The sequence below is a fragment of the Cynocephalus volans genome, chromosome 11 (assembly GCF_027409185.1).
Source record: "Cynocephalus volans isolate mCynVol1 chromosome 11, mCynVol1.pri, whole genome shotgun sequence".
In the NCBI taxonomy this organism is placed as follows: domain Eukaryota; kingdom Metazoa; phylum Chordata; class Mammalia; order Dermoptera; family Cynocephalidae; genus Cynocephalus; species Cynocephalus volans.
This window is the reverse complement of record NC_084470.1, coordinates 38,035,061-38,062,034: the sequence shown is the minus strand read 5'-3', so window position 1 is coordinate 38,062,034 and position 26,974 is coordinate 38,035,061. Positions and strand designations below refer to the sequence as shown.

The window sequence follows — 26,974 nt, the reverse complement described above, 5'->3', positions numbered from 1 at the left end:
TTCCTCAGCCAGCACCATGGGTAGAACTTCCTTTATATTCTCTCTGCTCTTCCCTGTGAGAACCTGGTAGGGTTCCTAGAGGAAAAACCTGTAAAAGTGTGTGAACTTCATGTGACTTCAGCCCCTAGAAGCTTCACACACTCACAGTAGTATATGCTCTTCCTATAGCGATCAGTTGAAATTTCTACTTTATGGAAGTACTAGCCAGAGCAATCAGAGAAGAGAAGGAAATAAAGGGCATCCAGATCGGAAAAGATGAAGTCAAACTGTCCCTGTTTGCAGATGAAATGATCCTATATATCAAACAGCCTAAAGCCTCTACAAAAGAATTCTTGGAGGTGATAAATGATTTCAGCACAGTAGCAGGATACAAAATCAACACACAAAAATCAGTAGCATTTCTATTCTCCAATAGTGAACATGCAGAACGAGAAATCAAGAAAGCCTGCCCATTTACAATAGCCACCAAAAAAATAAAATACTTAGGAATAGAGTTAACCAAGGATGTGAAAAATCTCTATAATGAGAACTGCAAACCACTGCTGAGAGAAATTAGAGAGGATACAAGAAGATGGAAAGATATCCCATGCTCGTGGATTGGAAGAATCAACATAGTGAAAATGTCCATACTACCCAAAGTGATATACAAATTTAATGCAATCCCCATCAAAATTCCAATGACATTTTTCTCAGAAATGGAAAGAACTATGCAGACATTTATATGGAATAACAAAAGACCACGCATAGCCAAAGCAATGCTGAGCAAAAAAAATAAAGCTGGATGTATAACACTACCTGACTTTAAACTATACTACAAAGCTATAATAACCAAAACAGTATGGTACTGGCATAAAAACAGACACACTGATCAATGGAATAGAATAGAGAATCCAGAAATCAACCCACACACCTACGCCATCTGATCTTTGACAAAGGCACCAAGCCTATACACTGGGGAAGAGACTGCCTCTTTAGCAAATGGTGCTGGGAGAACAGGATATCAATATGCAGGAGAATGAAACTAGACCCATACCTTTCACCATACACTAAAGTCAACTCAAAATGAATTAAAGAATTAAACATACACCCTGAAACAATAAAACTTCTTAAAGAAAACATAGGAGAGACACTTCAGGAAATAGGACTGGACACAGACTTCATGAATACGACCCCAAAAGCATGGGCAACCAAAGGAAAAATAAACAAATGGCATTATATCAAACTAAAGAGTTTCTGCACAGCAAAAGAAACAACAGAGTTAAAAGACAACCAACAGAGTGGGAGAAAATATTTGCAAAATATACATCTGACAAAGGATTAATATCCAGAATATATAAGGAACTCAAACAACTTTACAAGAAAAAAACAAGCAACCCAATTAAAAAATGGGCAAAAGAGCTAAGTAGGCATTTCTCTAAGGAAGATATACAAATGGCCAACAGACATATGAAAAAATGCTCAACATCACTCAGCATCCGGGAAATGCAAATCAAAACCACACTGAGATACCATCTAACCCCAGTTAGGATGGCTAAAATCCAAAAGACTCTGAACGATTAATGCTGGTGAGGTTGCGGAGAAAAAGGAACTCTCATACATTGTTGGTGGGACTGAAAAATGGTGCAGCCTCTATGGAAAATGGTATGGAGGTTCCTCAAACAATTGCAGATAGATCTGCCATATGACCCAGCTATCCCACTGCTGGGAATATACCCAGAGGAATGGAAATCATCAAGTCGAAGGTATACCTGTTCCCCAGTGTTCATCGCAGCACTCTTTACAATAGCCAAGAGTTGGAACCAGCCCATATGTCCATCATGGGATGAGTGGATACGGAAAATGTGGTATATCTACACAGTGGAATACTACTTAGCTATAAAAACGAATGAAATACTGCCATTTGCAACAGCATGGATGGACCTTGAGAGAATTATATTAAGTGAAACAAGTCAGGCACAGAAAGAGAAATACCACATGTTCTCACTTATTGGTGGGAGCTAAAAATAAATAAATAAATTCACACACAGACACACAAAACACCGGGGGGGTGGGGGGGAGAAGTCATAGCAACTACAGTTCCTTGAAGTTGATACGACAAGCAAACACAAAGGACATTGTTGGGTGGGAGGGAGGAGAGGGAGGAGGGAGGGAGGTTTCAGTAATGGGCGACAATAATCAACCACATTGTATATTGACAAAATAAAATTAAAATAAATAAATTAATTAATTAAAAAAAAAAAAAGAAATTTCTACTTTAATGTTCCTACTGGCTTATTAAACTTCTGCTCCAGGTAAGCAAATGCTTAGGTTCTGTGGTTTCCTACAGACTCCTGTCTCTTTCCAGACTTCAGGATGGCCAGCTATCCTGTGATCTCAATTCCTTGATGGGTTCATGAAAAATCATTGATTTGTTTTCTGATCAGCTGTTTTCTTGTAAGGATAGAAGCTTCCTTTTTTTCAACTTTCTGCATGTCTGAACTCAAACTGGAAGTCTACTTAGTCATTTAAAATAAAATTTTGGAAAGATTTTATAATAATTTACCTCTCCAGTTGTACCTTCATATCCTTTCTTTATCAAGAATACATAGAAATTAATTTCTTTTTATAGGGCAGGACTTAGGGAAAAGTCCTGAAGGTTTGGATTTGTGGAGTAAGAGCTGATGTAAATGAAAGGAAATGAAAGTATAAATACCTAATGGCACTCAACTATTTGAGTTGCTAATATGAAATTAATTGTTTATTGTTTTTTTAAAAATTAATAGGTAAATGGATTTCGCAGTTATGTAGATCTTTATGTGAAAGACAAATTGGATGAAACTGGGGTGGCCCTGAAAGTTATTCATGAACTTGCAAATGAAAGATGGGATGTTTGTCTCACATTGAGTGAAAAAGGATTCCAGCAAATCAGCTTTGTAAATAGTATTGCAACTACAAAAGTAAGTATGCAAATTGTTTCCAAGTCATTGGAAGAATGATTCCAATTATTGCTTTATTAAAAACAACAAAATAAACAATAATCAATAAACCCCACCAAATCTGTTTTTGTTGTATCAAAATTGACTTATGAAAATGAAAGCTTATTTTCTATGAAATAGCTGTATTCCAATTTATTTAAATCAGATAAAATTCTTTTCATCTAAAAATATTTATTTATTCTTTGATTAGAATAAAGTGTTGGGCAATACAGTATATCCTGGAATAGTTTAAAGTAATGATTTGTCACTCTTGTTTAAGTTTTAACTTCTTTTAATTTTTCAAGTACAATATTTTTTATAATCTAACATCACTTTCTCTAGTCAACAGAAATCCTGAGTCAGTTATGATTGCATTTGTGACATGTAAATAAACCTTACATATAGTGTCTTAAACATGTGTGAAGGTTTTAATTTTTCCTCTCTCAACTAGGAACTGGGGATGGGCAGTCTTGGGCTGGTACTGTGGTTGCACAGTTCTATCAGGGACCTATATACTTCCTGGGCTTCTTTTCAGCTACCCTTAGCACGTGACTTTTGTTCTCAGGCCCTCAAGATGCCTACTGCATCCCTATGCCTCATTTCCAAGTTCTAGGGAGAGAGAATAGGGTTGGGCAAATGCATATGCCGGCTAAATCTTGCTCTTTTTGTCAGCAATACAGTAGTTTTCCTAGAAGCCCCACCCAGTAGATCTCTGCTAACATTTCATTCTCTAGAACTGGGTCTAATGGCTATCCCTGGCTACAAGGGAGGCTAGGTTTGTGAATCTTTTTAACTGGGCATGTGCCAGTTAAAAACAATTTGCATTTGTTAGTGAAATAACAAGGGAGAGTGGATGTTGTATAGACAACTGACAATGATTGCTACAATCCCTAGGTTCAAATAAAGTGAGTCTTATTACCATCATCCATACCAATTTTCATTGTCCCTTCCATGTATTTTCTTTTTGTTTTTAGTGCCAAAACCCCGTGTCTTTTTTTTTTTTTATTCTCTCTTTTTTACTTTTAATAGAGTTGACTATATGGAGTTACATGGAGTTGTGTAGCATAATAAGAAATACACATTTAGTCTTTATCCCTAGTTCCTGACACAGATCTCCCTAAAACCCTTATAATTTTCTGAGCGATAGGGATGATAGGAGTGTCTTTTGTTCTAATATTTGGTCTTTGTCCATGGTTCCTGACACAAAACTCCTAAATCCCTTGGAGTTTCCTGGGTGATAGGAGGATCTTTGCTCTAATATGGCAACTCTTGGCAGTCCCTTAGATAGCTTCAAGGTGGTGGCTGGTTGCAAGAAAGATCAAGCCTTAATTGGAAGCCTGGAACTTTCAGTAACCTCTCTGGGAAAGGGAGAGGGAGATTGAGTTAAAAATCAATCATGCCTACTTGATGAAAGCTCCATAAAAACCCCTAAACAGTGGATTTCAGAGAGCTCCTAGATTGATGAATACATTGAAGTGCTGGAAGGATGGCATGTTCGGATATGGCATGAAAGCTTCATGTACCCTTCCCCCCGTACCTTGCCCTATGCATCTCTTCCATTTGTCAGTTCCTGGATTAGATCCTCTATAATAACCTTGTAAAGGAAAGTAAAGTGGGTTCCTGAATTCTGTGAACCATTCTAACAAATTATCAAATGTGAGGAGTGGGTCATGGGAACCCACTATTTAAAGATGGTTTGTCAAAATATAGGAGGCCCAGGACTTGCAACTGGCATCTGAAGTGGGGGGCAGTCCTTTGGGACTGGGCCCTTAACATGTGCAGTCTGCGTTAACGCCTGGTAGTGTCAAAATTGAATTACATTGTTGAACATCCAGTTGGAATATGGAGGAGAATCAGAGTATTGGTCATTGGTATTGGAAGGCACTCCAGAATTGGTGTCATAAGTGGAGTGAGAAGAAAACCACATAAGTTGGTTTATTGGCTTTGTGGCCAAAAAGATCTTTTTTTAAAAATCCTGACTCTGTCATTCTGAGATTCATATTATTTCTCCAGATTCATATTATTCCTCCAGGTTAATAATACTGACATCACAAAGTTGTTATGAAGATTAAATGCTCATTCTAAAAAAAAAAATGAATATATAAGTATTTTGCTACCTTAACTAGAAAATTTTGGATTCCATACTTCTTATTTTCTCTTTAGGGTGGACGCCATGTGGATTATGTAGTAGACCAAGTTGTTGGTAAACTGATTGAAGTAGTTAAGAAAAAGAACAAAGCTGGTGTATCAGTGAAACCATTTCAAGTAAGTGATGCTTTATATATTCTGCTGAATTACTAAATAATATCAGTTCTGATGTTGACCCTTTTCTGGTATGTTTTCAACAGGTAAAAAACCATATTTGGATTTTTATTAATTGCCTTATTGAAAATCCAACTTTTGATTCCCAGACTAAGGAAAACATGACACTGCAGCCCAAAAGTTTTGGGTCCAAATGCCAACTGTCAGAAAAATTTTTTAAAGCAGTAAGTGAGACTTGTATTATTTTTCAGCATTATTATTAAGAATTAAGTCATTTTCTTGATTTATTTATTCTTTTTTTATTTTAATTTTTACTTGTACGTATTTGTGGGGTACAGTGTGTTGTTTCAGTACATGCATATACTGCACAATGTACCCAAAACTGACTTATTTATTCTATTTGTGATTAGTTTCTCTCTCATATTAACTGTGGGTATAGGTGTGCTTATACTACAAACTAATAAATATGCTTAATTCTGATAACTTTAAAGGGTAGATTTTATTATTTTATAAAACAGTATAAATGAGCAATACATATTTGGAGTTTATTATAATAGTATTTTAACAAGAGCAGTGTATATATGGAGTTTATTGTAATAGAATTTTTCTCATATATAGTTAGTCACCCTTTTTTCATGTTTATATTTCAGTGCAGTAGGTCATTGTGTATAGCTGCCTGAGTTAGTTTTACTGCAGATGAGTAAAATTTACTAGCATGTATCATTATTATCTTCACCATTATTGTTTTGCCCTAAAACATCTTAAAACTGCACAGATTTTAGGTATTACATTAAGTCCTACAAATTTTAGCTAAATGTGTGAACTTCTGGCTTGTTCGTACACCATTATTTTTTGATTTTTTAGGCCTCTAATTGTGGCATTGTAGAAAGTATCCTGAACTGGGTGAAATTTAAGGCTCAGACTCAGCTGAACAAGAAGTGTTCATCAGTAAAATATAGTAAAATCAAAGGTATTCCCAAGCTGGATGATGCTAATGATGCTGGTAAGATTCAGATATTTTCAAAAAGATTTTGATTTAAGTTTAACTTTTAATTTATCCAGTTGTATAAATTTTTCAGTATTTCTCATATGAGACTATGATTTTTTATTGCATATAATTTTACTTCATTGAAATCACCGCATGCACCATATGTTACTAATTTTCAAGGTATAGGAAATCAGTAAAATATACTTAATGTTTAAACTATACTAAGCATAATGTAAGATGACTCAGTCTTTTGCTGTTATTGTGATTGTTAATTTTTTCTGGCTTCATTTTTGTCATTAGCAAAATGAGGAATTTGGACTATACGTAATTTTTAATTTTTCTCAGGTGGCAAACATTCTCTGGAGTGTACACTGATATTAACAGAGGGAGACTCTGCCAAATCACTGGCTGTGTCTGGATTAGGTGTGATTGGGCGAGACAGATATGGAGTCTTTCCACTCAGGGGTAAAATTCTTAATGTACGGGAAGCTTCTCATAAACAGGTATATATCTATATTCCCACACATATGTATGACATTTTTAATACTTTACTGAAATTGTTGAATTTTTTAAAGTAAATTCAAGTTCAGCTTTTATATATTCCAACACTTTAAAATACTTTCAATGCTTTTCCTTTTTGCATAGATCATGGAAAATGCAGAAATAAACAATATTATTAAAATAGTTGGTCTACAATATAAGAAAAGTTATGATGATGCAGAATCTCTGAAAACCTTACGCTATGGAAAGATTATGATTATGACTGATCAGGTTGGTTTGAAAGTTATCACATATTTAAAATTCATATCTTCTTCAGATTGTCCTTTTGATATTTGTTTCATGAGACTTACTCCATGACAGTATAAGTGAAAGTGATTGTACATCAAGGGTAAGAAAACACATTGTTTAATGGAAACGTGTGTGAAGCACATTTCACATTATCTAATTTTTTGGGTAACAGTCTTATTGGTTATTTAAAGATATTTTTAAGTACAATAAATATGAGAAGAGTAGAACACAGTGTAATATTATAGCAATGAAGCCTACATATAAGTAGGAATGAAATGATGGAATTTATGGTCTTTCTTGAGAAAGATTAGTCATATGATTAATCGGTAGGACAATGGTTAATATTTGTATATGATAAGTAAAAGTATTTGCAGAGAAAATCTCAACTGAAAAAGCTGCTATAGGGCTGGCCTGTTAGCTCAGTTGGTTAGAGCGCAGACTTATGACACCAAGGTCATGGGTTTAGATCCCTGTACTGGCCAGCTACCACAGAAAAAATAAATAAATAAAAAAGAAAGAAAAAGCTGCTATATAGTTTTAAGCAGGAATTTGCACAATTTTTATGTCAGAGGACTAACGAATACTTGTACTCCATAGATATCCCCTTCTATTGCCCTGTGAAGTGGCATTGTAACCGTGTTATATATTTTCCATCCTTAAATCATTCTTTTAGTGAAATCTGGGTAAACTATAAAACTGATACAATGATAATATCTTTTATAATGACTGGAATAAAGTCCATCACTAGCTATATTCCTTATTTGCATTTTAATAAAGAATTCTTCACTGTGATCATCTACATAATATCTATTGTTTTGTAAAATACATGTTTAAAATTTGAATGGAATTTTGCCTTTTTGCTTCGTTCATATTTTTTCAAATTTGGTTATATAACTAATTATAGAAAATTATCATGAGACTATTTATTAACATTTATTTAGGATCAAGATGGTTCTCACATAAAAGGCCTGCTTATTAATTTCATCCATCACAATTGGCCATCACTTTTGAAGCATGGTTTTCTTGAAGAATTTATTACTCCAATTGTAAAGGTACTATTTGCATTAATATATTTTTATACTGTTGTCTTCAAGGGTAGCAGAAAAACTAATTTTTTTTTAATTAATTTAAGGCGAGCAAAAATAAGCAGGAACTTTCCTTCTACAGTATTCCTGAATTTGATGAGTGGAGAAAACATATAGAAAACCAGAAAGCCTGGAAAATAAAATACTACAAAGGTATGTATTTTAAAATATTTAAATTTTATGAAGTGACTACTGATATAACTTTATTTTTACAAGAGGAATATAAAACTATTTTGAAGGTTTGTCTCTTTTAGACCTCAAGAACAACTATTGCTGATTTAAAAAAAATATTATAGAAAATTTCATAAAAATTCATAGTAGTATAATGGACTCCTTGTGTACTTTAACAATCACTATTGCAATAGACAGTCTTGTTTCATATAAACCCTCTCATTGCCACCCCATTAGTTCGGAATAATAACCTGACATTATAGTATTTCATCTTTAACTACTTTAGTATGTATCTCTAAAATAATTTTTTAAAATGATCCGTAGTACCATTACCATATCTTTTTTTAAATGCTTAAATATCCAGTCAGTGTTAAAATTCCCCTGATTATATTATATTAAAAATATTTTTATACTTTTTTTTTTTTTGAAGACAAGATTCAAACTGGGTCCACATATTGCATTTGCTTGATCTGTCTCTTAAATCTTTATTGTTTCTCTTTTCATAAATATTCTTGCAATTTATGTATTAAAAAGGTTAGGTTGTTTGTCCTGTGTAATTTCCCACATTATGGATTTTGCTAATTGTATCCCTATAGTTTTATTTAATATGTAGCATCTTCCTCTGCCCTTTATTTTCTGTTAAATGGTAGGTAGATCAGAGAGGCAGGATCAGATTTGAGTTAGATTTGTTTGGCATAAACATTTGATAGGTGACATTGTGTACTTATGTCAGGAGGCATGTAATATCTGGTTTGTCTTTGTCTATTAAGATTGATTCACTTGTTATAGGTGTTGTAAGCTTGATTCATCTTTTGTAACTTTCCCCAACAGCATTTCACCTGATGGTTTTAAGTAGACATCGATGTTCATGACTCACTTTTATTTTTAAAATTGTGCAGGATTGGGTACCAGTACAGCTAAAGAAGCAAAGGAGTATTTTGCTGATATGGAAAGGCATCGCATCTTGTTTAGATATGCTGGTCCTGAAGATGATGCTGCCATTACCTTGGTAACTAAGTTAATTTTTAAAAATCTTTTGTTAGCCATTCCCCCTGCGTGCCAAACCTTTCCTCTTAGTTCTGGTTTTCTGTGTCTCATTCGATATTCTAATGCCCAAAGTAATTTTATTTTTTCCCCCACATTATGCCCTGCTTTCATACTTCTTTAATTGAAAGACCTCAGTTCAAGTATTTTTGATAAAAACATTGGAAAAAACCTTAATTTTCCAGAAATTAATAATTACCTATTTGCCATTTATAAATTTAATTTTATAATGCAGTTTATTTTATTCTTAATGTGTTAAGTAATTACCTGGAATTTTTCAGGCATTCAGTAAGAAGAAGATTGATGACAGAAAAGAATGGTTAACAAATTTTATGGAAGATCGGAGACAGCGTAGGTTACATGGCTTACCAGAGGTTAGTCATAAAGAGCGGTGATCTGGGGGAAGGAGAGAGACTAAAATTTGTGCAGTAATAATGACAATATTGCTGTATAACTTTTCTCTTAGCAATTTTTATATGGTACAGCAACAAAGCATTTGACTTACAATGATTTCATCAACAAGGAATTGATTCTCTTCTCAAACTCAGACAATGAAAGATCTATACCATCTCTTGTTGATGGTGAGTAACATTTGTTTAAAAATCTTTCTCGTTTTTGTATGCTATTGTAGTATAGTTTAATCTCATGTACTTTAAGCCATCCCTATTATACATTTTAAAAATCTTATTTGAAATCTTAGAATCAATTCAAAGGAATTTATTAAAAGTCTTTTTGATGTTGCTTTTGAGATATCTTTTGGTAGGGCTGAAATCTTTAGTATTTCTTAATTTGAAACTTTTAAACCCTTTTTGAAGTTTTTCAGGAAAATTAACTTTAAGGCTAATCTTTAAAGCTTTTGTACAAATTGATTGCAGAATTTCTAAAATAACAAGTAAAATGGGACTTTGATGATTTCTGAAATATTTATCAGACACTGAAGTTTTAAAACGCCTGTAAAAATATAAACCTCAACACCCAACATCTAATGCTTTAACTTATTTAGGTTAATGACAAAAGTTTAGAAACTGCTTCTCATTACAGTAGATTTGGGTCTTCTCTCTGGATTTTTTAAATTTTTTTTTAAATAACTTCTAGAAAGTTTGTTGATCTTTGTGCTCCTTGGTTTTTTAGCTGATGGCAGAAAGTTCTAGACATCCATCAAGTTCTAGCCTCCCTTCAATTCCAGTTTAAATTGGTCTCAGATGCCTAAACTTCTATGTCAGTTTTTGGGTGCCTCTTATTTTACCTATGTTACTTTTGCCTCCTCAATTAAGATTATAAAATTCTCAAGGAAGTAGCCATATTCTATTATCATCTTGTTTTTACCATGCTCTAGGACCACAATAATGATGATGGTAGTATATACTGAAAAGGTTATAACTTTGCTCATACTATCTCATATAGTTTTTATGATAACTCTATTAATAAGGTAATTATTTCTGTTACTCTGATGAGGACACGGAGACTTATTGGTTTAGTAATTTGCTCAGTCACATGGCAAATGGCCAAGTTGAAAAGAGTATGCAGATTAGTGAGATTCTAAAGCCTCCATTCAAACTTAAGTACCACAATAAATCTCTTTTTTATAAAAGTTTTCCTGATTTGAATTCCTGTAATAATAGTTTTCAGGCTCATTGATAACAACTGGCATTTTGGTTGTATGAGTGTTTGGAAACTCCCATGGAAGGAGTTTAGTGCCACTGGCAGTTCTTTAAGACCAGAAGGTCATCTTTCAATTGGTACTTCATTTTTGGAAGGATGAAGATGGCATGAAAATGTGTTAGGATATACTCACTTTGTTATAGAATCTCAAGTAAGAATTTTAGTCAGTTATTCTTTAAAGCAAAGTATGTCTTTGCTTTTTTCCCCTGAATATGTAGAAGGTTGTTTCCACTAAAAGAATCGTTATAACTATATCGTGAAGTAATATTTTTAAAAGAGTGTTGTTCTTTTTAAAAATAGGCTTTAAACCAGGCCAACGAAAAGTTTTATTTACCTGTTTCAAGAGGAATGATAAACGTGAAGTAAAAGTTGCCCAGTTGGCTGGATCTGTTGCTGAGATGTCTGCTTATCATCATGGAGAAGTAAGCACTAAGACTGGAATCAATTGAGAATTGTAATTACTGGCATGAAGAATGATAATTACACATAGTAAAATATTTTTCCTTTTGTAAGGTCTTTGGAAATGTGAAGGAATCAAGACGTTAGATTTTCATACAAATTGGGGTATAGTTATGGAAAATTTAGAATATTAATGTTATATTTTGTCTGTTTCTATTCTGTAGCAAGCTCTGATGATGACTATTGTAAATTTGGCTCAGAACTTTGTGGGAAGTAACAATATTAACTTACTTCAGCCTATTGGTCAGTTTGGAACTCGGCTTCATGGTGGCAAAGATGCTGCAAGCCCTCGTTATATTTTCACAATGTTAAGGTAAACATTTGCTGATATGGTATAAAGTTATATTTGAAGTTTTTTGGAATCAACTAAATAAATGTTTAATAGAATTGTAGCTGTGTGGAGATATGATTGTCTGGTTATTCTGTTGATGTATGTTCCAAATTATTTGATCTCAAATAAAGTGAAGCTTGTTTGCCTTAATTTTTATGAATTATTGGTAAAATCAGTCCTAATGTATTTAAGGGTTTTTTCCTGACCCAGATTTCTTTAGACTGAAGATGGATTGTGTGCTTTATTCAGAGTAGTAGGTAATCTTTAAACAGTTATTTATCAATATTAAAGAACTTGAGTAGGTAAGTAGCTACGTAAGTAAAACAGGGCTATTTTATTCTATCCTGAGAGAAATGTGCATTTGATATTAAGTTATGTAAATTCTGTTGTTAAGCGCATGTGGTCAAAATGATAAAAAAAATGCTCTCTTTTTAAAAGATTTTTTTAAAAATGTAAAGTCTTTAATTATGAATAAGGTTTTATTTCCCAAAGCCATATTTTAAAAGTTTCTTTTTCCTTTTAGCTCTTTAGCAAGACTACTTTTTCCTGCTGTGGATGACAACCTGCTTAAGTTCCTTTATGATGATAACCAACGTGTAGAGCCTGAGTGGTATATTCCCATAATTCCCATGGTTTTAATAAATGGTGCTGAGGGCATTGGTACTGGATGGGCTTGTAAACTACCCAACTATGATGCTAGGGAAATTGTGAACAATGTCAGACGAATGCTAGATGGCTTGGATCCTCATCCTATGGTAATTCTTTAGAACTTATTGCTTATATTGTTTATTTGACAAATGGTAATGTATAAACTACAAAGTCCAGTCATTTTAGAAAAGTGATGATACATTTTCATTTTAGAAGATATTTTACATAAGAAAGACCTTATTAGGGTGTAACTTGATATGTATTTACAGTAAAAGCTATGAATTTTGGAATGAGCCTGGAGGTAAGTTTTATGGGGAGAAATTATTTATTGAAAATTAAAAATACCCCATAATCTAATCTTTCAAATCTCTACACTCTATAGAGAATAATGTTTTTATGATAAAATTATATGTAACTTTATGTTTTTGTTTTCAAACTACCATGTCTTAATAGGACTGTAAGGATGCTTGAGAACACATTGTATGTATTTTAATGACATATTTTTTGTCTTTGCTCTTTTCTTACATCATTCACTGTATTCACTTCTTCCTCTAAACCTCCTCCAAGAAAAATCTCTCCCCTCTTCTACATGATTTAAAGTTATCTGGAAATTTCCCTTATGATAACGCTTAAAGAAAAGTATTTTTATTACAAAAATGATAATGCTTATTATAGAAAATATAGAGAAGAAAAGAGGGAAAAAAATTTCATAAGCCCACCATATAGAAACAAACTTAATATTTTGATGTATTTCTTTCCAATTTTTATTTTATTTTTGTATTTTAAAATAAAAATTAGATTATTATGAATATAATTTATATTCTGCTTTTTCCCTTAAATACTTTAAAATATTTCTAACATAAGCATCAGACTTCTTATGATTATGGTGTTTCTTTTATACTGTTTTTGATACATTTTAGAGTGTTAAGCTAGTGAATTTGATCAGTACATGCTTCAGGTATGCCTACTTTATGTATGACACTGTGTTAAGTGGTGAGTTAATCTGTTGTCAAGACATCAGGGCTTGAAGTTTACAGTTTCAAAAGAATTAATGGTTGCACAGTATGCCAGAAGTAATGTCCAGTGCCAGATGCCTAATTTCTTAGTGATAACAAATAAGAATTTCAGAAGAGGGAGAGATCACCTTTGATTCAGTTGGGAAGGATGAGTAAGATTTACATTGATGAATGGAATTGGGGTAGGCTGAGTATGTGTCAGGGCTGGTGGTAGAGAGTGAAAGTCAGAATATTTAAAATATTCAAGCAAAATGTGGGAGAAGAGTGGTGGTTCTGCAAGGCAAATTGTTGGGAAAAAGTAGAAAGATTGGGAAGACTGGACAGCTTTCAATGTAAGGCTCAAGGAGTTTGAATTTAAGGGATATTAATCTAGGGGAGAAGGGGGTATGGAGGCAATAGGCTGAAAAACAGTACAGTTCTAGAACTAGTAGGAAAGGTGATGCTAAGATTTTGAGATTGGGGAATGTTCAGATTATATTAACATAAGCTATGAATTCAAGATTGAGTGATTGTTTGGGAGAGAGACAATTGAGGATGAAGGGTTCAGTTTCAGTCATGTTAATCTGACAGGATCAGTAGACGATAGACTAACGGGCATTCAAATGTGGTACTGGCATTCAAGAGAGAATTCAGGGCTTTAAGTTATTTCCATTTTTCTCTGCAGCTTCCAAACTATAAAAACTTCAAAGGCACAATCCAAGAACTTGGTCAAAACCAGTATGCAGTCAGTGGTGAAATATTTGTGGTGGATAGGAACACAGTAGAAATTACAGAGCTTCCAGTTAGAACTTGGACACAGGTTAGTATAAATACGTGAGCTGCCTGTGAGAAGGGTATTGCATTAAGCAATTTTTTCTGGTAAGTATGATTCCATCTTTGTTTGCCATAAGTCTGTGTAGGGTTTAAAATTTCCTGTATACATTTTTTATCCATTCAATTGAATTTGTGCTTTGAATATTCAAATAGTAACTTAAAAGTTTTAAACTTTTTGACTTATGTTAGGTGAGTGATTTTTTAAGAGACCATTATCTTTGTATTTATCTTAAAGTGAAAGGAGTAGAGTAAGAAATAGTGTTTTGAATCCTTATAAATATGGTCAGTATATTTATGTCAATTAGTATCAGCTATTACATATTTAAAAGCGTACATGTCATCTCTTGTCAGTTCTAGTTGATGTTATCCTTTTCATACTTTCAGCCTTTATCTTGCCTTTTGGAGTATGATGCAGATCAGAACCATTACATTGTATGTCTTTTCTCAGCACCAAAATCCCCATATACTATCTTCTATAGTGATTGGGCAGGAGACGATAGAGATGGAGGTTTCCTTTTTTTCCCCAACAGGAACTGAGAATTTTTAAAAGATTGTATGTCTTGTAGTATGAGAACATGAGAGTATATCATGAAAAGAATTAATTATTTAAAAATCTTTTATAGGTATACAAAGAACAGGTTTTAGAACCTATGCTAAATGGAACAGACAAAACACCAGCATTAATTTCTGATTATAAAGAATATCATACTGATACAACTGTGAAATTTGTGGTGAAAATGACTGAAGAGAAACTAGCACAAGCAGAAGCTGCTGGACTGCATAAAGTTTTTAAACTTCAAACTACTCTTACTTGTAATTCCATGGTAATTTATTAGATTTACTATTAACTTAAAATTTCTTGCATGGCATAAGTTGGATTATTGTAGTTGCCTTCACGATGGGAGTGGCTATAGCATGCCTGAGTGCATTTTCCCCCCTGCATATTTGCTGAAGAATCCAGGGATACATTCCTTTTCTTTACTATTATTCACTACCCTTCCTCCGAAGTCTGTCACCTTCAGACTCACTGATTAAAAGTTATGAGAGTGATTGTTGCAAGGTTTTCATGTGCCTTATGCCCATCTCCATTAGCATTTTAACTATAGGGTGTCTACTTCCTCATAACTCTAATCTGTTTCATTAAACTTGTATATTTTTATTTATATATAATTGGGGAGGAAGGTAGAAAATTAATATGCATCATTACCCAAGTTGTATTTTAAATTAGTTTTTAGATTTAAAAAACAGTGAAAGAAAAAAATTCAGCCATAGCACAGTAGCTGGGGAAAAGTGCCATAATCTGCTAGGAAAGGCTGATGGAAGAAGGAGAAAAAGGGTAGAAAAGGAGTTTGAGTGACTGAATTATAGCACAAGTAATTATAAAAGAGAGAGGTAAGGAAGGGCAAATGCATATCCATTGAGTATATGGGGAAGGGAGAATTTTAAGTCTATCCTTTTTAAGCTTAGATATAGAATATGTATGTTTTTAGTTGGGGAAAAGATGTTTTTCTTAGGTGATTTTATAGCTACTTTTAATAAGAACCCCCTTTTTTAAAGGACCTATTTTTATCTCTCAAAATTATTTCTATTTTAAATATTTTTATGGTTTTGAGAATTAAATTTATAAGTTTCTTGAAGTCACCAATGGAATATTTATAGAAATGTGCTTAATAGTTTTGGTTCTGTTTAATGGCTTTTAGAGGTAGTATGTTTTTATATAACTGTATTATCATTATTTTCAATACTGTAGATGCCGTGTAAGTTAAAATGCCAGTACAGGTTTATGTAATCTACAAAAACTTTGCATTTTTCTTAGGTACTCTTTGATCATATGGGATGTCTGAAGAAGTATGAAACTGTGCAAGACATTCTGAAAGAATTCTTTGATTTACGATTAAGCTATTATGGTCTACGTAAGGAGTGGCTTGTAGGAATGTTGGGAGCAGAATCTACAAAACTTAACAATCAAGCCCGTTTCATTTTAGAAAAGATACAAGGGAAAATTACTATAGGTAAGATGCAACCTTTAAAAATTTGGAACATTAGTTAAAATGGAAAAAAACTTTATTAAATAGAAGACATTTTTTATGAGTAGAATATAAACAAATACAAATTGAATCTCTTTTCTTGATCCTAACTTTATTTTTCCCTCACATAGAGAATAGGTCAAAGAAAGATTTGATTCAAATGTTAGTCCAGAGAGGTTATGAATCTGACCCAGTGAAAGCCTGGAAAGAAGCACAAGAAAAGGTAATCATTTGCAGAAAAAGACGTTCAGAGAAGCTTTTAAAAGCAACTTCCAAAACAAACAAAAGCCCAACCCTTAAATTTTAACTTTAGTACTGCTAAAGGTGCTGAGTTCTCTGTTTGAAGACTGAAGTCTTCTGTTTATCCACAGAACGAATACAGTACAGGAATTTGCAGTGCCCACCCACCACAAAGCACTTTGCCCATATGACTCAACCAGGGCCTGGAGAAATGACTCCAGGTGTGAGAAGGTAGCTCAGTCACCTTGGACTTTTTTTCTGAGCCTGCCATCAAAAGGGTGTAATTTGTGGTGGTGGTTTTTGTGAGGTGCATGTACACTATCTGGGAACCAGACTGATAGCACTCAAATAATTTTGCACTGTTCAGTCTGTGGTCAAAATATGGCATACAGTTGCCACTCACTTGATCTGGTTTTGGTTAAAGCTGGGAACACTGGAGAAAAAATGTTTATTATTATAGTATGTATCAAGCACCAAGTATGTGCTCTGCCCTGTGCTTAGATTTTTGGCCAGACATTTAAATCTTGGAACTTCAGATTAAAACTCTGATGTTTTATTAAATAAGTTGTCCATTTCAGATCATAAAGTAGTAATATGAATTCACTGAAACTTTGAAATTCCCCCAAGTTAGTTTCTTGATGTTGTGTATAACTAAAAGAAAAATTTAAAAAGGCAGTTCAACATTGTGATTGAGAACAGAAATGTAGAAAAAAGAAAATTTCAAATGATTTTTTAATATTTAATTGTGTATATATGATACTGATAATGTTAACATCTTTAAAAAACTGTGACTAGGTGATTATCTTGAACTGAAATTTTAAACTTCCCTACACTTATGAGTTCTCAACCATAATGTTCATATTTTTCATTAAACTACATTGCATTTTGCTTTTGTTTACATTATTTAAGCTTTTTTCAATTTCAAAGTCAATAAACGCCATATATTAAAGCAAGTATAATTAGAAGAAATTATATGGCATAGAAATTACATATTATGATAATAGGCTTATTCATCACCTGAAAAAAATGGGGTAGGACAAAATGAGAGGAACATTTAGAATTAAGATGATTGAAGCACTTTGTTTTCCTCTCAATGTGTTTTATTATGTTGTTAACTCCCAAATTATGGCTTATATACTACTTGCCCTTCTGTATCTCTTGGTTTAAATTATATCTTTAAAAAAAATTAACTAGTTAGCTAACGAATTTAGTGCTTAGTTTCAAAAGATAAAGGTATCTACAGTTTGAGAATGCCCTTCTGGTGGATGTAGAATTCATGGGTAAAATCTAACTTGGTTTCAGTAATTGCATTGTCACCATCAAAATTTTCTCAGCATCTTGGCCATGTGTACACTTTAGGGGGAATTCAGGTAACAAAAAGAGCTGCTCTTACAAAAGAGTCCTATAATATAGAATTGAAGAAGAGAGAATTATAAAGCAGCTAGTTAGAAGACAAAAGTTTTTTCTAAAACATAATGGAATTCTGTTATTAGAACTTGAGTTTATTTTTCTTGATTTCTGGAAGTGTCCATAGTCATATTCCTGTTAACAATGATATATACACGTATTCATAGAGCACTCATTAACAGTACTTTGGGTGTTATCAAAAACTAGATCAAATAGACTTCAAAAGTGTGGGTCTAAACAGGATTTTATGATACCCTAATAATATGTTTATAGTAGTCTAACAACTTAAAAACTCCATAGCAAGACACTGTTTCATGAAGAATTTTTTAAGCTATAGAATTATTAATTTGTCATAAGTTATCTGGGTACTTATTAATCATCTGTCAACTCAACAACAGTGTTCTTTATTTGGCTAATGTTGCTTAATTGAATTTTTAGTTTTGTTTATATTATGAAGCATCATGCTTTGCAATTTTAATCTTTACCTTTTTATTTCTAAAGTATACTTAAACTTTACTTTGTATATATACATTGCTTTACTTAAAATTTTTGATTAAATTGTTAAGCTATTTTGTTTTTTTTCTTTTTGGTTACCAAAAGGGAACTTTTTGCTTGATGGAGCGTCATGGTTAACTCAGTCGTTTTTAAAACAACTGAGTGCCTTAAACAATTTAGATGCAATTTTATTTAATGGCTATTAATATTTTTAAAATTTTACAGGCAATGTCACCTAAAATAATTTTTTTTTTTTTTTGTCTTTTTTGTGACCGGTAAGGGGATCGCAACCCTTGGTTTGGTTTCGCTCGCACCGCGCTCAGCCAGTGAGCGCACCGGCCATCCCTATATAGGATCCGAACCCACGGCGCGCCGTTGCGCTCCCCGCACCACACTCTCCTGAGTGAGCCATGGGGTCGGCCCTAAAATAATTTTTTATTAAAGCATTGTATTTTGAAATTCAGTATTAGCATAAGAGGATTTTTCATCACAGCTGTTTCTGTGAAAAAAGGCCTTATGAACAAAATTTCAGAAAAGCCTGGCAAATTTGTTCTAACTCACCAACTCTTAAATTCTTAAATGAACTTTCTGAGTCCTCACATGAGTATTCTTGCTTTAGAGAATTTTTATTAAGAATTTATTCTTAGTGAATGTACCTTAGCCTATTTATTACAACTGTAAAACATTTTTCATAAGTGATATGTACTTTGGGTTTCAGTATGAAACTCTGACAAGATGCAGTAATAAAACTCTATTTCCACTCGATGAATTTTAAGATGTGGTGTCTTCTCATTTTGTAACTTAGTTCCTGAGGAAAGCAGTTAATTTTTCATCAGATTCCTGGATAAATAGGGACTGAATATACCATTCCTTCTGAAGATTTTATTGTGCTTTGTTAGAAAATTTTAAACTTTTATAGGAAATATGTTTTTATAGGTAATTTTGCAGATAATCTAAAATAACCCCACCACCCTGAAGGTGTAGCATTAACAGTGTAGCATTTGTAGAATTTTTAACTCAATATCAATAAAATTCAACATTGATTTGATACTATATACGACTTTAATATAAAGTTTATTATTTTTTGCAGGCTGCAGAAGAGGAAGAAACCCCAAACCAGCATGATGATAGTTCCTCTGATTCAGGAACTCCTTCAGGCCCCGATTTTAATTATATTTTAAATATGTCTCTGTGGTCTCTTACTAAAGAAAAAGTTGAAGAACTGATTAAACAGAGAGATTCAAAAGTATGAACTTTTGTGGGTTACATAATTTGAAACTATTTCAGTGTTATCCATCATTTTTTTCATTTTCCAAAAATAAGTATTTTGATTTACCCTTTATACATTTAAAAATTATTGAATGTTTAAACTATACTACTTTTTTATTATAGGGGCGAGAGGTCAACGATCTGAAAAGAAAATCTCCTTCAGATCTTTGGAAAGAAGATTTAGCAGCATTTGTTGAAGAACTGGATGTAGGTTGATTCTCTATTAAAATGTATTTGGAAAAGTAATGTTTATGAAACAAGCATGAAATTCTTTTAGATTAAATTCTCTCAGAGTTTTCTTTAACTTTTAAGGGTTAATATGTTTATAAGATGAGTGAGAATTGAGCTTCTAGTTATACAGAGTTATAAAAAGTTATTTCTGATGTGGATGAATATAAGTGCTATAGAGTTGAAATTTAGAATAAATGAAATTTTGGGTACCTTCCATTAGTTAAAATTTTTTAACTGACATCTAAATTAGCTAATGGATTCAGCTTAATGTTTTCCTGCAAAAGAGATAAGACCAATATGTATACATAATTAATATAGCTACTTTGATTTTAGACTTAGAGAAATTTCAACATTTTTGTTATAACCTAGTTTTCTTCAAGTAGAATTCTAATTTCCTAAAATTGCCAACTTAAAATATTAGAATTAAATTAATGGTAGCAGTATGAACATCTGATTTTGAGTACCAAAAGGTAAACTACTGTTTATTATTACTCATATGATATTATTTTTATTTTTTACTTTTCAGTTGTTTCATTGATTTATTGTCCACGTGCTGTAGTTTTATTTTCATGGCTAAAGTCAGAATTAGAACTCTTAAGAACAAGTGTGGTATATTAGTTGCCTAATAGATTTTCTGGAATTTTTTAATGGTATTTTTCTAGGTTTCGTCAATGATCTTTCAGGTGCCACAATATAAGTATGCTTTGGTTTATGCTTTTCATATATTGTTCATTAATTAGATTTTTTAAAAGTTTGAGGCACATTTTTTTCTGCTGGCTTTTCTTATGCATTAGAAAATTAATATCCATTAAAAATGACACAAGTATATATTAAAAGGAAAATTATTGTTTCTGATTAATGTTAATGATTCTGATATTGCTTTAAATTTGATTACTGACTACTACAGTGAAATACAGGAAAGTTTTTATGATTATGCCTATAAATTTTCTCACTAATGAAAAATCATCATTCAAAATAATCTTAGTGTAAAATACTCTTTTCGCTTTTAATTCATCACCTTATTTATTTTATTATTTGACAATTAGCAAAATAGGTCTAGACAACTTATTTAAATTCTGCATGTACTATTTTTTTTTAACATCTAAAAAATTTTAGACTTAAATTTCTTGTCTCTCTGAGTCATTTAAAGTCTAATGATATCATTCATTAAATATTATACACTGGCACTGTATTCTATGTATCCTCAAAGTGACTTTCACCACTACCACAAATGAAAGAGGTTAATATTAACCTGTTATATAGGTAAAGATACTGAAACTTAGATTAAATAACGTGCTTAGAGAGGAATTATACACACACACACACACACACACACACAATATTTATGTTTATATTTATTTATTTATTTATTTATTTATTCATTCATTCATTCATTTTGGCAGCTGGCCGGTAAGGGGATTTGAAATATATCGTTATTGTTAAGAGCAATTACTCAGCCTCTCAGAGTCTCAGTTTTCTTATCCATAAGATGGGGACCACAGGATTAATTATGATTATATCCTCATTTATTGTTACATAGAACCGCCTAAATGTAACTATATTGGCATTTTTAATATTTTCTGACTTTAATTTATGTTTATAAACCATTTTTAAAATATTTTCTGTTATGGGTAATGCAATAGAAAAGAATAGCATCATACTTGTTAACAGAACTGTCTTTGTGTGTGATGTACTAGGATACTGATGATACCAGTTCATCACAGGTCTTGATTCCATAATACCTCATAGGATTCTAAAATTGGAAGGGACCAATTCAGTCATTTAATCACCAATATCCTTTTGTATTACAAATAAGAAGCTAGTTAGATGAATTGGGATTACAACTCAGATCTTCTGATTTAGAATTCCTTATTTTTTTCCATTATTTTTCTTTGGATTAGATCAGTTAAAAGGAAAGCTTTATTCCTTAGTGAGTGAATATTTGTTTCAATTTTTTATGCAGTAGTGATTGTCTTTTCTAAGAAGTTGTTTATGGCTGCCTTCCCCTTCCCCCTTCCCCCTGTTATACTTCAGAAAGTAGAAGCGCAGGAACGAGAAGATATTATGGCTGGAATGTCTGGAAAAGCAATAAAAGGTAAAGTTGGTAAACCTAAGGTGAAGAAACTTCAGTTGGAAGAGACAATGCCCTCACCTTATGGGAGAAGGATAATTCCTGAAATTACTGCTATGAAGGCAGATGCCAGCAAAAAGTTGCTGAAGAAGAAGAAGGTATGACACATCTTGTTTTAGCTCATTGGTAGACTCTGCCTCTATAGTTATATGTATATAATTATATATAATGTATATATATTTATAAAATTTTACCATATGCTTAAATCATGCTTCATTTTGTTTCTAAAATGTTTCAGTTGTGTTAGGAAATCACTTTTTCTATGAGAGCAGTTGATCCATAGAAGGAAAACATATCGGTTAAGGATCCACATATATGTAAAGAGCTACTTAAGTAATTCAGTTTTTCAAATGAGAGATAGAAACACTCTACTCAGCAGCCTTATAAATAAAAATCTTGGGACCAAGAAAAAAAAAAGAATGAATATATTAACTTAAAAAATATAAACTTTAATTCTATGTCATGATCAGTTAAGGAAGTCATAGCAGAAAGGGTTCTATTTGGCTTTCAGAGTAAGCTATCATCTTTTACTATTCATTTATCTGTTTTTGTCCTTATTTAAACAATTATTACTCACAATCTATGTCATTGGCACTGATAGGTGCTACTGAGGATTTTAAAAATATGACACTTAGCTGTCCTCAAGCAGGATAGGCTAGAGTTAGCTAGAAAAAAGAAATGTCAGGAAGGATGTTCAGAGCTGAGGAAACAGGACGTATGATGGTCTTGGAGAGGCTAATATTTCTGGACAGGTTGATTTTAGAACCCAGGGAAATATATATATGTAGATATGTCCAACAGGTAGTTGGGAATATAGGCTCAGTCTAATTAGAGTTTGGGAAATGAGCCTAAGAGCTAGAGCTAGAGATTGGAGAGTTCTCTGTACAGGGCTAATATTTAAAGTATAGGGGCAATTTAAACACCACAGTAGACAGTCTCTTGTACTATTCTGATAAACTGATTCCCCACCACACACAGCTTCACCTACCCATGCACCCTTGCCTTTCTCCATAGGAAAATGGCTTCTTTCCTTTTCACTTAGTGTTTGTCAGGTTCCGTTCTCAGCACTCTTTTCTCTACCTTTTATAGTCTGTCCAGTAACCTCATATGTGTCCAGAGCTTTTCCCACTCACACTGATGACTCCTAAATCTATGTCCCTAAGTTATAATGTTTTCAGGAGTGCTAAGTTCATACAGCCACCTGACTGTCCAAAGCCTCTTAAACGTAGCATGTCGGAAACTGGACCCTTTATCCTAATTTCAGAACCTGCTCTGTGCCTTGTCTCAGTTAATGACGCTATCAGCCTTCACTAACCAGCCAAAAACTTTGGGATTTTTCTCATTTAATCAGTGACTAAATCCTATTGACTGCCTACTAAGTAATTACAAAATTCATCCCTTTATCTTGGTCCCCGTTGACACTGCCTTAGAATTCGATGTTTTCTCTGAGATACTTAAAGTGGTCCTCTTAATTAGTTCCCTGTCTCTTAGTTATTTAATCATGATTTCTACTTTTCTCCACTTCATTCCTTTCTGTCCTGTATTTTACTACCAGAAAGATAATTCTTAAAAGTAACTGATTATTACACAAATACTTAAAAACCTTCAGTTACTCCCCACTGACTAAACACAAACTCCTGGTTTACAGTGATTTAGCATCTGCACTCCTCTACACCTGGCTACTCTTTCCTCTTACCTTTCCGTGAATCCTAGTAGAGTATTTCCTATGTTTAAAAACCTAATTCTTTAAACATAATGTGATGTTTCATTCCTTTGTGCCTTTTGCCTGGTATGCTGTTCCCTCCATCCTTCTCATCTGGCACACTTACTTGATTCCTTCAGAACTCAGTCAGGAAGGCTCCTTTTAGGAGCCTTCTCTGGTACCATTGATATACCTCCCTCTGTACTGTTTCTCGTATTGTAATGAATTGTCTTTGTGTGTGTCTTTCTCTCTCTCTCTCATTTTTTCCCCCCCATAGCCTTAGGGTTGGGAATTTGCCTTATAGTGCCTAGCAGAGCATGACATGTGTTGCTTACTCTCCTTCAATTATTTGAAGATTGTAATTTTGCAGGTACCTTTTAGTATACTTAGCTATTGGTCTGAGAGTCCCTTTGATAATCAAAAGCTGCCTTCTTGTTTTTTATGGGTGCTTCTGTCTTCTCATTGAGTGTACCAGAAAATTAGAGTTTTAAGCAATATCATTTGCTATGGATAAATGAAGTAAGATGAAACATGATCTGATACAAGTCATCTGTTAGGTCCTCCACAAAATCACTTCTTTTTAAAACTTATATGAAGAAGCCATCTATTGACTGGAACTGTATCTCTAAAATAATATGGTGTTCATTTTTATATTTATCCATGGTTTGGTTATCTTTTTAATATCTTTTTTTAATATGTAGGGTGATCTTGATACCACAGCAGTAAAAGTGGAATTTGATGAAGAATTCAGTGGAATACCGGTAGAAGGTACAGGAGAAGAGGCATTGACCCCTTCAACTCCTATAAATAAAGGTTCCAAACCCAAAAGGGAGAAAAAGGATCCTGGTGAGGAATTATTACAGTTTTCTTTTTTTGTGAGAAAAACTATATGTACAGAGCATTACTAGATTCTTCTAGGCTTTTTTCTAGTAGTTGAAGTAATGCCTTCAATTTTCATGAACGTTTGTTATTTTATAATGAACTTTTTTTTATAACAGTTTTATTTTTACTGACATTGTGTAAGTATTGATATATATCTTATTGCTGTTCCTTTGCTTATAGGTACAAGGGTAAGAAAAACACCTACATCATCTGGTAAACCCGGTGCAAAGAAAGTGAAGAAACGGAATCCTTGGTCAGATGATGAATCCAAGTCAGAAAGTGACTTGGAAGAAACAGAACCTGTGGTTATTCCAAGAGATTCTTTGCTTAGAAGAGCGGCTGGTATTTTGACAAATTTTATATTGATTTTTACTGTATATTATAGTTTAACCTATAAGTTGATATTGTTGGTATTATCAATGTTGCTAAAGGACAAAACCATTTAGCAGTTGCTATTACAAAGATAAAAAAATGCTTTATGGAATGGTCTTTTCTCGCCAAGTTGGACATAAAACAAATTTCTCTAAAGTGAATCATGTTTTCTTATTGATTTTTATTATAAAGTTTGGGTTATATTCCCTCCATAATTTGAAGATGATTGCTAAAAAAGTACCTTGGTAGTGTACCAGTAGTGATGGATGTACTAGAAGTGCTTTGTGGTTTTGTTTTTCTCTGTTTTCTATCCCTTGTATCATGAAAAGTTCTCTCCTACTTTAAGAATCTGATTCCATGCACATAGCTTTCTTAATAATTGCAGTGGTAGGGTTAGGCTGCAGAATCTCATTTTGCTTTTATATATTGCTGTTAAGCATGTGATTTGATCCTTTCTGAATATTCATTAACTTAAAGTGTTCAAATAATTAAAATCTAATGTTTCCTATTTTACAGATTCTCCTCAAATTTTGTTGTCTTAATTTTTTAAATGAATGCTACAATATTATGGTTTTTTACTGTATGATTGTTAGAGAATACATATTTAATTGTATGTCAGCCCTTAAATTCTTTGGTTCTGTAATTACCAAGTGATTGGGTTTCTTTTCCTAATGTACATAGGTATCATAATATAGGTGAATCTTTAACATGAGTAACTTAAGTTACATGAAAATTCATTTATTAAATTGTTTCAAAATTGTGTTTAGGCTTTTCCATACATCAAAATGAAATTACATATCATTCAAATGATTTTTAAATTTTATTCCATAATACATGCTAGAAATTATAATAAAACTTCTTTGCAATATACCAATATGCCTTTTCCCATAATTAGTACCTTTTTATACATTGTGTTAAATTATTGTTTTGCTATTATATTGAGGTCTTATTTCTCCTATCTTTTCTAATTCATCTGAAAAATTGTCTTTGTTATTTCACAGTAAAATTAACCCTGAAGAGAAGATAGCAGTTTTTATCTAAGAGGTTAAGAGATAGTTTAGCACTTTTTAAAAAACTGTAAAATTTGTCGTTTGTAATTGTAGAAATAGGAAATCTTATATTACTAGTCATACAGTGGCCATGTGAGACAAAGCCATACTGATTATTTCCTCAGTGTTTCTGAGAAATATTTAAGTAAAACAAGCAACATCCTAATCAACCAGTTCCATCAGTTTATGCTCTCCTAACTTATGCAGCATTATCCTATAGGAAATAATATCCTATAGGAAAGTGTAAGAAAGATGTTAACACTATCAAATAACTGAGGCCAGTGTTGGTTTTTATTCTCTTAATGCTTCTCTCTTTTTTTTTTTCTTGTGTGTTTTTAGAGATAGCTGGAATATTTTTCAAATGTGTTATCAATAATATTTCATGTGGATAAAGCTAGGATTTGAATTTAACATTTACTTTTATTTTTCTGCTAGCTGAAAGACCTAAGTACACATTTGATTTCTCAGAAGAGGAGGATGATGATGCTGATGATGATGATGACAATAATGATTTAGAAGAATTGAAAGTTAAAGCATCTCCCATAATAAATGATGGGGAAGATGAATTTGTTCCTTCAGATGGCTTAGATAAAGATGAATATACATTTTCACCAGGCAAATCAAAAGCTGCTCCAGAGTAAGTAATGAAGCAGCTGCTATTCAGTAATATGGTACAGATAGTTGTTGTAGGCATCTGCCAAAGATCTTACAGTGAGATCTTTCTAAGAAATTGTTATCATTCTAGGTAAGGTCTTCATAAAGGAGTAAATCTTGTTAATATTGCACCTGTTCCCATAGTTATTGCTGCAGTTTAGAGGAGAAATTGGATTGGCAAACTTTTTCCACAAAGAGCTCAATAGTAAATATTTTGTATTTCGCTGGCCATACGGTTTCTGTCACAACTACTCAATGTGCCATTGTAGCAAGAAAGCAGCCATAAACACAAT

General features: G+C 32.7%; 1 protein-coding gene across 2 annotated transcripts in view; it reads left to right on the top strand.

The window, feature by feature from the left end:
- The window catches only part of TOP2B (DNA topoisomerase II beta), a 59,341-nt gene that overhangs the window by 23,675 nt on the left and 8,692 nt on the right, over nt 1-26,974 (top strand). For both annotated transcript variants that reach the window (XM_063114035.1, XM_063114034.1), the window contains exons 8-31: nt 2,763-2,936; nt 5,118-5,219; nt 5,303-5,440; nt 6,081-6,219; nt 6,550-6,707; nt 6,850-6,975; nt 7,935-8,045; nt 8,126-8,231; nt 9,149-9,258; nt 9,575-9,667; nt 9,760-9,874; nt 11,256-11,377; nt 11,579-11,727; nt 12,269-12,500; nt 14,074-14,208; nt 14,846-15,046; nt 16,039-16,234; nt 16,381-16,472; nt 19,482-19,637; nt 19,784-19,867; nt 21,926-22,120; nt 24,426-24,570; nt 24,787-24,948; nt 26,463-26,664. In XM_063114035.1, coding sequence (XP_062970105.1) covers nt 2,763-2,936; nt 5,118-5,219; nt 5,303-5,440; nt 6,081-6,219; nt 6,550-6,707; nt 6,850-6,975; nt 7,935-8,045; nt 8,126-8,231; nt 9,149-9,258; nt 9,575-9,667; nt 9,760-9,874; nt 11,256-11,377; nt 11,579-11,727; nt 12,269-12,500; nt 14,074-14,208; nt 14,846-15,046; nt 16,039-16,234; nt 16,381-16,472; nt 19,482-19,637; nt 19,784-19,867; nt 21,926-22,120; nt 24,426-24,570; nt 24,787-24,948; nt 26,463-26,664 — 3,443 coding nt within the window. The remainder of the gene's footprint in view (nt 1-2,762; nt 2,937-5,117; nt 5,220-5,302; nt 5,441-6,080; nt 6,220-6,549; nt 6,708-6,849; nt 6,976-7,934; nt 8,046-8,125; nt 8,232-9,148; nt 9,259-9,574; nt 9,668-9,759; nt 9,875-11,255; nt 11,378-11,578; nt 11,728-12,268; nt 12,501-14,073; nt 14,209-14,845; nt 15,047-16,038; nt 16,235-16,380; nt 16,473-19,481; nt 19,638-19,783; nt 19,868-21,925; nt 22,121-24,425; nt 24,571-24,786; nt 24,949-26,462; nt 26,665-26,974) is intronic.